General features: G+C 40.8%; 1 protein-coding gene across 4 annotated transcripts in view; it reads left to right on the top strand.

Annotated features, from left to right (window-relative positions):
• Window positions 1-12,366, top strand: part of RPH3AL (rabphilin 3A like (without C2 domains)) — a 173,504-nt gene that overhangs the window by 38,719 nt on the left and 122,419 nt on the right. For all 4 annotated transcript variants that reach the window (XM_074189162.1, XM_074189165.1, XM_074189164.1 and 1 more), the window contains exons 3-4: window positions 4,579-4,722; window positions 7,391-7,520. In XM_074189162.1, coding sequence (XP_074045263.1) covers window positions 4,579-4,722; window positions 7,391-7,520 — 274 coding nt within the window. The remainder of the gene's footprint in view (window positions 1-4,578; window positions 4,723-7,390; window positions 7,521-12,366) is intronic.

The raw sequence follows: 12,366 nt of genomic DNA on the forward strand, positions 1-12,366 counted from the left end.
TATCTACACCTGTACCAGGTGGGGTATTTGAGAGGCCCAGCTCTTCTGGTGTGAGGGTGCTGAATTCTTTTCAGAGTTGTTCATTCACCGTGGGGGTCCACCTGCTAGCCAGCTCTCACCTGTGGCTCCAAGAAGGTGTAGCAGCAACCACACCCCAGTGAACACACTCCCTTTTGGCAGAGGATCTAAACCAAGTTGAGGGTAACTGAAGGGTCTCTTACCTGTTGATAAGTTAGAGAGATGTCTACCCCACTACAAGAGAAGATTTTCCTGATGGAATGGGTGCATGGGAACAATTTTTTTTCTGACTATCATGAAGGCAGTTGAAGCAGTCATTGTGGGTCTCAGCTTCCAGACTGGTAGGACATTAAAGTTGTCAAGGTCATCCACTGTACCCTGGACTATCCCCAGATGTCTTGACTTTTGTCTTGCCCCTAGACTTCCATGACAGGAGGAAGGATTTAGACTGATAACTTTGAACAATTCTTCCTCACTTAGATCCAATTCTTTTCTTTTGGAAGTTAAGACATCACCCCATGCTGTTATTGGTCCTCTTTGAAAATGAAGGACATGGGGTGGTTAGGTGGCACAGTGGATAGAGCACCAATCCTGGAGTCAGGAGGACCTGAGTTCAAATCCAGCCTCAGACACTTAATAATTACCTAGCCCTGGGTAAGCCACTTAACCCCATTGCCTTGTAAAAAACCTAAAAAAAATAAAAAAAAAAAGAAAATGAAGGACAAACAACAACTTTTAACAGTTAGTAAGTGGTAGAGGCTAGAATTTCAACCCTAGATCCTCTGACTTGTTATGTATATGCTTCAGGCAGGTAGATGGAGTAGTGGTTTTGTCCTGAACTTGGAGTCAATCCAGCCTTGGTCACTTAGCAATCTTGTGACCCAAAGGCACTTTTCCCCCCTTAGCCTCATTTTCATCATCTGTAAAATGGGGATAATAAAAGATATTCAAATAAGTTAATCTATTTTAAAGCCTTCACAAACCTTAAAGAATAATCTGCTTTCTTGTCCTGATCATTTGTCTTATGTGAGATTTGACAGAATTAGAGGCAGGATAAAGAAACAAACTGATCAGCAAATATTTATTAGCACTGGGGATATAATCCAAACACTAAGCATTTAGCTAAAGACTGACATGGAAAAGCCCCTGCCCTTAAGGAACTTACATTCTCTTGGAGGACTGGATGTGCATATACATATATATATATTACATATATAAGATAAATGATCTAATATTAACATTAAAATGATAGAGTACATATTTAATAAATTATGTATTATAAATATTACATATTTGCAGACATATTACACAATATAATATGTATACACATACATGTATATAATATGATATTACGTAGATCTATGAAAATAGATGCAAGGTGATAGGGGAGGGCACTACCAGCTGAGCAGATCAGCTCAAAACTCCCATAGGAGGTGGTACTTTGAGCTGTAAAGGAAGGTAGAAATTCTAGATGATAGAGATGAGAAGGGAGGCTATTCCAGGCAGAGGGGACAGCTCAGAGATGGCAGAAAATGTTTTTTTACAATAGCAAATGAGCCAGTTTGCTCTCTAGAGTGCGTGAAGGGAAATAATGTGTAATGAGGCCAGAAATATAGGCTGGGACCAGGTGGTCAAGGGCTTTAATGACCAAACAGAGGAGTTTATCCTAATGCAAGTGAGCCAGTGGAATTTCCTGGACTGTGGAGTGGCCTGGTTAGGCTTGTTCTTTAGGAGAATCCCTTAGGTAGCTAGGTGCAGGTTGGATTGGAGAGGAGAGAGACCTGAGGCAGAGAGGCCAATAAGGAGGGAGGTTATTGGAATAATCTGGAAAATGCGAGGAGGGAGGAGGGGACAAATACAAGAGATATTGTGGAAGGAGAAACAAGATCCAGCAATACTTGCCTGCCTGCCTAGACTGAGGGAAGGTGAGAACACATAACCCCTGCCCTAGGTCTGGTTCTGAGGGCACCTTTCACCTGTGTTACCAGGCCTCCCAACTGGTCTCTCTGCTTCAAACCATCATTCATACAAGTTACTAAAATGAACTTCTGAGAGCATGGTTCTGTCCGAGGTATTTAAGCAACTCTAGTGTCTATTACTTCTGGGTTACAATAAAATCTGGTTCTAGCCTCTGTTTCCAGACTGATTATACATTCTTCCTACTCTGTATGTTCCAGGAAAACTGGCCTAGGTACTGGACCATATAAACAACATTCATTCTCTTGTCTCCATTTCTCTGCACATTTCTCTGTAGAAGGAATGCGCTTCCTCCTCACCTTGGCCCCTTGAAACCCTGTCGTCCTCCTCTCAACTCAAGGGCCATCTGCTACAGAAGACTTTCCCTGATTACCTTCTTCCTTCTTTCCTCCCACTCCCAAGATATTTTGTATCCATATTATATTTACATGTGTTCACATTTCTATGTGTCCCCAGTAGAACATAAGTTCCTTGAAGGCAAGAACTATTTCACTTTTATCTTTGTATCTCCACTAATTAGCATACTACCTGTTGTAGAGAAGACAGGTAGAAAGTAAGCTCCTCATGGGGACTGTTCCTTTTGTTTTGTCATTGTATTCATGCAGTCCCTAGCCTAATCCTGGGACAGAAAAATAAATGCTAGTTGAATTGAAATGAAATGGTGCCTCTCCAGGCCAGGGTTCTGGATCAGTTCTGGAATAGCATGGGGAACAACATTGAATTCAAAGTGCTCTATCCATTTTGAGTTCACTTTATCCTCATTGACTCTTTTGTTTTGGAGAAAGTATTTACATATTTTACATAGTTATAATTTTCTCACTCACCTCCCAGACAAATGGAAATAAAATATCAGCCATTACCAAGTCTCACCTCCTATTTTCCTCTTTTCCCTTTCCCCCTTTTCTATAGTTATTTCCCCTCCCATCTAAAGGCTTCCCTTTGAGGTGTCTGACTTCTTAGCCAATTTGAATGGAAAAGTTTCACTTTTATGAATGCTGAAAGGTAGATGTGACCTTACTGAGGTCACATAGCAAACTGCTGATGTAGCCAGTGTTAGCCTCCACCTGTTGTTTTGATGGAAAAGAGCCAGTAGGTTTGACTGTTAACCTTGCTTTTGTGAACTCTGGTAATTTTTCACTTAACTCCCTGGTCTTTGGTCACTTCATCACTAAAACAAGGGCCTGGACAAGTGACCTGTGATACTTCTTTTGGCTAGAAATAGGGTTCTGGGGACTGCATTTTAGAAAAGACATTGATTAGCTAGAGAGCATCAGAGGATGGCTATCAGGATGGTGAAGGGCCTGGAGGTTTCTTTTTGTACCTGATGGGCCGTCATTGGAAGAGGTTTTTGATTGCTCTGTATGACTTCAGAGGGAAGAATTAGGATCAAGTTGTGGAAGAGGCAAGTATGGAAAAATCCTCTAACAATTCATTAGAGCTTTTAAGAGTATTATAGGGGGCAGCCTGGGTGACTGAGTGGGTGGAGCACCTGCTGTGGAGGCAGGAGGACCTGAGTTCAAATACAGCCTCAGACACTTAATAATTGCCTAGCTGTGTGACCTTGGGCAAGTCACTTAAATTGCCTTAAATTTGTCTTAAATTGCCTTAAATAAATAAAAATTTAAAAATAAGTATAATAAGCTGTCGTGGGAAGTAGTGAAATCCCTATCACTGAAGATCTCCAAGCAGATGACTGCCTGCCTTTTGGGAATAATGAATGGAGAAAGTATTCTTAGTCAGCTGGGATGACCTCAGTTGTAGATGATCTCTGAGGCTCCTTCTAGCTGAGATTCCTTGATTCTCTGATTTATTGGGGATGCTGGAAAGATTGAAGTAAAAGAAGCAAAAAGAAATTGAAGTAAATTGAACCTAAGTTTGAATTCTGTCTCTGCTCTTTACTATTTGACCTTGGGTAAATCATTGAATCTTCCTAGGTCTCAGTTTCCTCTGTAAGATGATGAATTTGGAATAGATTATAGGACATCACAAATTTAGCACAAGGAGGGATTTTAGGAGTCACTGAGCCCAAATCCTTCATTTTATTTTTGATGAAAAGGAAAGCCATAGCTGTTACCTGGCAAGTGGTGTCTGAGGAAGGATTCACACCCAGGTCTTTGACTCTGAAGTGAGACTCTATAGTGTACCATTTCTCGTCATGATCTTTAGGGTTTCTTTATGCTCTATGAAATAGTTACCCTCCTAAGACCTCTCAGTCCCCAATCTTCTTTTTTTTTGCTAGTCAAGTACAAAGTCACAGTCACTTGCAAGGCAAGTGCAAAGTCACAGTTAAATGACTTGTCCAAGGTCACACAGCCAGGTAATTATTAAGTGTCTGAGGTCAGATTTGAACTTGGATCCTCCTGACTCCAGGACCGGTGCTCTATCCACTGCACCACCTAGCTGCTCCTCCCAATCCTCTTTTCCCTCCCCCCAGTTCTGCCTTCTGTCACCAAGAGATACCAGGACAAACATCTCAAAATAATCCTTGTTTGTTCTGAAACTGGGAAGCAGCCCTATAGGAAGCCACAACAAGAGGGCTTCAAGATGGTGGTCATTGTGCCTTTTCTTTTTTGTCATCTCCAGATTGCAGAGTGGATGGTCAGTGCATACTTACCAGACAGACAAACAAAGGAAGAGCCAGAGCCTCAATGCAGAGGAAGTGGAGGCCATCTTGGAAGTGATCCAGAGGGCCGAGAAACTGGACATTCTGGAGCAGCAAAGAATTGGGTAAAAGCTATTAGTGTCTGGACTGGGGTTGGGTCCTGAGCTCTGCCACTCTCTAATCTCGGGACCTGGAGGAAGGTCTTTACCTTTAGAACATGGGTGGTATAATGGCCTTGGGGTCTGGAAGAATCAACAACATCAGATTCTGCTTCAATTGCTTTCCTAGCTAGGAGACCTTGGGCAAGTCACGTGCTGCATTTTGGTCTGCCACAAGTCTTTACCTGTTCTAGTTCATATTCCATTCACTTTCCAAACAATCATCCTACAGTGCAGCTCTGACCACTCACTTTCTTACTCAATAAACTCCCAGAGCCCTTCTCCCTTCTGATCAAATATGAAATCCTCAATCAAATAGATCAAATTAAAATATCTTTCCAGTTGCTTTTTACACTTTAGATGCCCTTCCCCCACGGTAGCCGACAGCCTGGTGATGCTGCCCTGTGTGTTGGTTCCCAGTCAGACCCTTCCATCTCCCAACTCTGGCTGTTTTCTTCATGTCTGAAATGCCCCATTGAGAAGGGTAGCAGAATAACAACAATAATGATAATAACAGTCGGCAGAGTGTGAGATTTAAAGGCATGAGATCTGATTTCACATCTCACCTGCCCTCTATGGTCAAGATCGAAAACTTGAAGAGATCGAAGTCTTTTTGTTACCATATTAAAAAAATACTCCAGATGACTAATAATAGCATAAATGTAAATCAGAATAATCCTGAGATTTTATCCAGCTAATTGGTAAAGGAGACAAAAGAAGCCATTCGTTGATGCTGAACTGGTTGTGAGAAGATAGACATACTAGTATATTCTTGGTAGAGCTGTGATATGGTATAGCCATTTTAGAAAGCAATTTGAAATTATGCAAATAAAGCAACTAAAATGTCCATGCCCTTTGACCCAGAGAATCCATTAATAGGCATAAACCCCAAGGAGGACATTGATAAGAATAAAGTTTCTGTAATTCTCCAAACTATTTATAACAGCACTTTTTGTGGTAGTAAGGAATTGGAAACAATGTTGATGTCCATCAACTAGAAAATGGCTAAATGAATTGTAGATCACGAATACAATGGAATATTACTGTACTGTCGGAAACGATGAAGGTGATCAATACAGAGAAACATGGGAAAGCTTATGTGAACTGATATAAAGTGAGGTAAGCAGCACCAAGATTGCAACAAAGTAAACAGAAAGACCAGCCGCTCAACAACAAAATAGGAATTCTGCAAAATGATGAAGAGCAAGTTTGGCCCCAAAGGACAGTGAAAAGACATCTCTTCCTGCCCCCCCCCATTTCTCTGCAGAAGTGAGGTGTCCCAGGTCATGACATTGAATAAATTATCAGTCTTTTTTATGCATTGATTCATTTTGCTGATTTTTTCACTTTATCTTTTAATCTAAAAAAATTCTATATGGAATGACTCTCTGGGAAAGAGGAGAAGAGAGGGATAATTTTTAAATTGTGAAAACTAAAACTATCAATAAAAATTCATTTTAAAAATAGAACATGAAGGGAGCCTCAAGGTCATCTCATCCATTTTACAAATCTAGTTTTTTTTTTTCCACTATAAGTTCATTAGCCTCTCTGGGGCTCAGTTTCTTAAACTGTGAAATGAGATTGTTGGACTACTAGTCCCATAAAATCACTTTTAGTACTCGATTATTCCTCACTACCGATAATTTTCCCTCATTGTATAGATGGGGAAACTTAAGGCATGAGAGGTGAAGGAACTGGCTTGTGGTTATATAGTAAGTGGTATCAGAAGTAGGATTTAAACTCACGTTTCTCCTGACTTCATGTGAGATGCTTTTCCTATTATGTCCCATCACCCCTAAATGAGACAAAGACTTTGCAAAGGGAAGGCTTTTCTTAAACTGCTGTCCTGGCTTTGAATGATTCTGCTGTAGCTGAGGCAGATCAACCCCATTGTGCTTGTGGGACTAGTCATAAGTCCCATCTCTGGATGGGCTAGTGAGCTTAGCTGTGATCCAACACCCCTTTGTAAATATTGTTGGCTTGACTTGATGGATTACAAAGGATCGTGGGTACATAGATTTAGAACGGGAAGGAATTGTAGACACTAGATTGTATTCTTTGATTTTCCAGAGGAGGAAACTGAGTTTTAGGAAGTAAAGTGACTTGCCCAGTGTCACATAGGTATATTGCATAGGAATTTGAACTTGGATCTTGTAACTCTCAGGTCAGAGTTCTTTCTACTTTACTAACTTGCCTCAAAATTAAGTGGAGAGACTGCTAGAGCTGCCATTTGAATCCCAGCTCGGGATCTGCCCTGGGCAGATTCTTTAACCTCTCTAGTCTGTCATTTCTCCATCTGTAAAATAGGAGGATTGGATGAGATGGGCTGTGTGATCCTTTCTCCAGCAGAGGAACCGTTCTGTTGAGGGCACCTCCTCTGACAGGGCAAATCAGTATTATCTCTTTTGTTTATAGTTTTTTTTTTTTAGGTTTTTGCAAGGCAAACAGGGTTAAGTGGCTTGTCCAAGGCCACACAGTTAGGTAATTATTAAGTGTCTGAGACCGGATTTGAACCCAGGTACTCCTGACTGCAGGGCCGGAGTAGGGACCTGTGTTCTCCTGGGAGATGGCAGGACAGGTGAGTTCCTGCAGAGATCTTGTCCCACCTGTTTCTTTAATCTCCCTTGTGCTGCAGGAAGCTGGTTGAGCGGCTGGAGAACATGAGGAAGAATGTGATGGGGAATGGACTATCCCAGTGCTTTCTGTGTGGGGAGCCCCTGGGCCTCCTGGGCAGCGCCTCAGTCTTCTGCCAGGACTGTAAGAAGGTATGGTCTCTTGAACTCATCTGCTTGGTCTGTAAGACACATGTTCCATGTTCAATGTGGGTTTGTTCAGGGGTTGATGCGTGCAAGATGGCTAATACCCTCTCCCACCTCCCTTGAACCTGACCACCTTCTTTGTAGAAAAAGGCTGCCACTGTGGGGTGTATCCTGATAGATCTACTTGTAAAGACAGGCAGCTAGGCAGATGAGAGAGACAGACAGGCAGACAGGCAGACGAGAGAGACAGGCAGGCAGACAGGCAGATGAGAGACAGACAGAGACTGACAGACAGAGACTGACAGACAGGGGAGAGAGACTGACAGACGGGAGAGAGACAGACAGGGGAGAGAGACTGACAGACAGACAGGGGAGAGAGACTGACAGACAGACAGGGGAGAGAGACTGACAGACAGACAGGGGAGAGAGACAGACGGGAGACAGACAGACAGACAAAAGAGAGAGACAGACAGACAGACGAGAGAGAGAGAGATGCATTGGAAAACAGTGTCAGACAAAAGCCATGGACCCAGACAATTGTCTGCTGCCTATGTCCAGAAAGTGTAATTGTGTGTGTGTGTGTGTGTGTGTGTGTGTGTGTGTGTGTGTGTGTGTGTGTGTGAGAGAGAGAGAGAGAGAGAGAGAGAGAGAGAGACATGGGTGCATTGATTAGGCAGAGAAGTGGATACCAACCTCTTTGGAGAAGGATTTTGGTTTAGCCTGAGAGAGGATCCATGGGGTCCCAGGAGGATGATGACTGACCTCAGAAGCCTTAGGTGATGAGATAGCTTTAACTCAACCTGAAACTGTGTTTCTAAACTGGTTTGTTTGTCTTGCTTCTCCTTCCCACTTTATTCTGTGTTCTGGAGGCTCATAGAATCACAGGGTCAAAGAACTGGAAGAGATAGGAGCATATGTGCTGTAAATTCTTCATTTTATACAGGAATAAAATAAGGGTCCAAAGGGTTGTGACTTGACCAAGGTCACACTGGCAGTACTTAGCAGAGACAGGATTTGAACCCAGATCTTCTGACTCTAAATCCTGGTCTTGGCATGATTCTACTTCAGCTGGGTCTGTGCTTTTTATGCTATATGATGGATCCTTTATGGGTCTTGGCTTGGTCAGTTGGCAGCAATGAAATTCCTATTCTCTTATTAGAGAATTTAAGCTCCTTGAGGACAGCATCTCTTTTTGCTTTTGTCTTTGGGCCTACTACGTTGTCAGTTCCTAATAAATCCTTGTAGACTGATTAAACTGCTAGCTTTGGAGTTTGAATATAGCATGTGGACAACCTGCTGATCCTATCCCAATAACCAAGTCCCTGCCACTGTCGTGAGTCATCTCTTTCCCATGTCATCTCTCCTGTCTCCCCCCATTAGGGCAGGTATAGATCTGGAGAGTTCAAGTCCAACAAGCCTGGCCATGGAGTTAGGGCTAGGTGCAGCAAGCATTGTCCGTAGGCTGAATTGATTCTCCTGTCTGGAATGTTTTCTTCTCTTGACCTCTGCCCCATAGAATCCCTGACTTCTGACTGAGGGTCGTCCTCTAAGTGAGATCCATCCTGATTCTCTCCAATGACTGGTGCCTCCTTTGTAAAATTACTTGGATTTATTGTGTGTGCATTTATATAAGTCTGTGTTGTTTACTGTCAAGAGAATATAAGCTCCTTGAGGACAGGGACAGTTCTACTTTTGTCTTTGGGCTGCCTTGGTTATTGATTGGTGTATGTGATTATGAGGACAGCTGAAGGACCTTTATCAGATCCTGACCTGCCCTTGGTTGGTCCTTCCCTTCTCAGAAGGTAGTTGCTGAGCTCTGAGTATAAGCCTGTCATGAGTGAAACAGTTCTGGAAGATTCCAGGATTATGTTCCTGTGACTCCCCCATGCTGATCTTTGACTTGTGCCTGCCTCAGTAGGAGTACCTGTTTCTGGGACAGGCTGATGGCTTTCTGATTGTAGTGATCTAGGACCACCCAGGGTTGTTTCCATTCATCCTGATTCATATCTGACCACTTAACCCAGATGGTTCTGGGGGAGAAACTGAGGTTGGTAACTTAGCCTGGGGGGATCATTTGGTCTTGTCTGTATCTGGTTCAATAAATCTTCTACCTTGATCCCCACCATACACTCTACTACACGCCTCCTACAACCTATGTATAGTGTAGATTCATAGTGGAGTGGGTCCTTTCTTGCAGCCCCATCCTCCATCTCTCATCTGCAATGGTACTCCACCATGTTTGGAATTCTCTGCTTCCTAACAACCACATCTTAGTTTCCTTGGTTTCCTTTAAATTTCACTTTCTACAAGGGGTAGCTTCCTCCAGCTGCTAACATCCTCCACTTACCTTCTTCTATTTCTGTATCTATGTCATGTGTCCCTAAGATAGGAATTCTTAACTGTCTTGAGTGTGATGGACACTCTTTAGCTTACCTCCCCACTTGGGAGGTCTTGTTTTTAAAATGCATAAAGTATTACAAAAGGAATGAGATAACTATAAAACACTTTGAAAATAGAAAACACTATTGAAATATTAACTTATTTTTATTCATATTATTATTATTCATATTATTATTATTATTACCTAGAGGAAGACTTGGGTTCAAGTCCTGCCTCAGATACATCTTGGCTGTGTGACTTTAGTTGAATCATTTAACTCCTCAGTGTTTTAGATTCTCTGAGATTGTGAGTTGTGGAGAAGATGCTCATATGCATTTTTAGAAGGAGTTTTCATTAAATTTATACAATATTAATGAAAAACACAGTAACTCTAGAAAGGGGAAAGAAGGAAGAGTTATTGGAGCACATGATCTCTGGAAAAATCTCTGGAAATGCTTTTGGAACAAACTGAATCTGCTGAATGAAAACTCAAATACTTTCCAATTGGACCCTGAGGTCCCAGAGTGGAATCAAAAGGCCCTTCATGGGTGACAGCTATAGAAATTCAAACAACAGTGTGGCACCAAAGCTTCACACAGATGACTGGGGCTCCTGAGAATGACTGGGGATGAGGTTGTTGCTACCAGAAATTACAGGACAGTTGTCCTTAGGGAGCAGGTCCTTCTTTATCAAGGCAGTTGTCCTTAGGGAGCAGGTCCTTCTTTATCAAGGCAGGTTATTTGGGAAAATAGTGGGGATGTTCTTGAATGTGTCATAGCAAGCTGCAAGGATTGCACAGCTTCTATTTTGGCATGATGCTTTTCTTCCTAGAAGGACTCATGTGAGTGACTAGAATCATATGCCAGGAGCTTGCTGTCCTTTATAAACTAATATGACATATACCTGACAAATACAAAAATGAGTTTATTAGCATTATATGACAAATATGTCTCCCAAATATCCCTGGCAATTCTGTCAATAAGCCATTCTGGAAGTGGAGCATGGACAGACCTGCTGCCCACAACCACCTGAAATTGTTCCATAAAAATTAAAGAATAGATGTCATCATACCATACTCATAATCTCTAAACCATGTGATGATGATGATGATGATGGTGATGATGACTGGCATTCACAAAGTAATATAAGGATTGCAAAGGGCTTTACAAATATTATCTCCTTGACCATTCTGTGAATAAGCCATTCTGGAAATGGAGCATAGAAAGAACTGCCACCATGACTGCCCTCACGTCGTTCCAAAAAAATTAAAGAATAGATGTCATCATAGCATATTCATAATTTCCAAAACATGTGATGAAAATAATAATACTAATGACTGGTATTACAATATAAGGTTTGCAAAAGGCTTTACAAATATTATCTCATTTGAGTCTCACAAGAACCATGAGAGGTAGGTACTCTTATTACTTTCATTTTGCAACTGGGGAAATTGAGGTAAACAGTTAAGTTACTTAGCCTTCATCTGCCTTGGTTTGCTCATTTGTAAAATGGGGATACTTTCTTATGGGACTCAAATGAGATAATATTTGTAAAAACCTTTGTTCAAATATAAAATGATTTATGTGTAGGTAATCTATAAATATCTATAATAGATATTCATAAATAGATAAAAAATAAATTATCTATGAATAAAAAATTATCTATATACCTCCCAGGATTGTTGTGAGGATCAAATGAGATAATACTTGTAAGAACCTTATCTCAAATTTAAAATGATCTATATGTTGATAATCTATAGGTATCAATAAAAAATATAAGATCTTTAAATAGATAAAAATAAATAATATAACTATAAATTTAAAAATTGTGTACCTCTCAGGATTATTGTGAGGCTCAAATGAGATAATATTTGTAAAAGCCTTTACTCAAATATAAAGCTATCTATAAGTTGATAATCTATAGATATATTTCTAATAAAATATTTATAAATAAAAATAAATAATCTATATACCTTCCAGGGTTATCCAAGGATAAAAATGAAATATTTGCAAAGTGCTTTGCAAATCTTAAAAAAATCTTAAAAGTCAGTGCCATCAATAATATTTGGATGTTTTTAAAATTCACCCTTGAAAAAGTGAGAAGAGTGAGATGTTAACAAAGAGGAAGAGAAGTAGGAAAAAAATCAATCAGTAGTTGGTTTTTTTCACTCCAGTGGGAGTCAAGGGACTACATAAATTCAAACTGCTTCTAGAACTTTCTCTCCCATAGTTCTAAGGAGGAATGAGGAACCTCTGCAGCATCTGTTTTTCTGGTCCTTGGAAGGGAAGAGGACAGGGGGCCTCAACAGAGAAATATTGGGTACCCAAGTCTACAAATAAAATCTAATGTCCCTAAAGACAAGAACTGTGCTTTCCTTTTTTATTTTTTGTATATTTAGTACCTGTCAGTCAACAAATAATTATTAAGCACCTACTAGGTACTAAAAGCTGGTGTTACACAAAAGGAGGTAAAA

This window comes from Macrotis lagotis, chromosome 5 (genome assembly GCF_037893015.1).
Source record: "Macrotis lagotis isolate mMagLag1 chromosome 5, bilby.v1.9.chrom.fasta, whole genome shotgun sequence".
NCBI classification, from domain to species: Eukaryota; Metazoa; Chordata; class Mammalia; order Peramelemorphia; family Peramelidae; genus Macrotis; species Macrotis lagotis.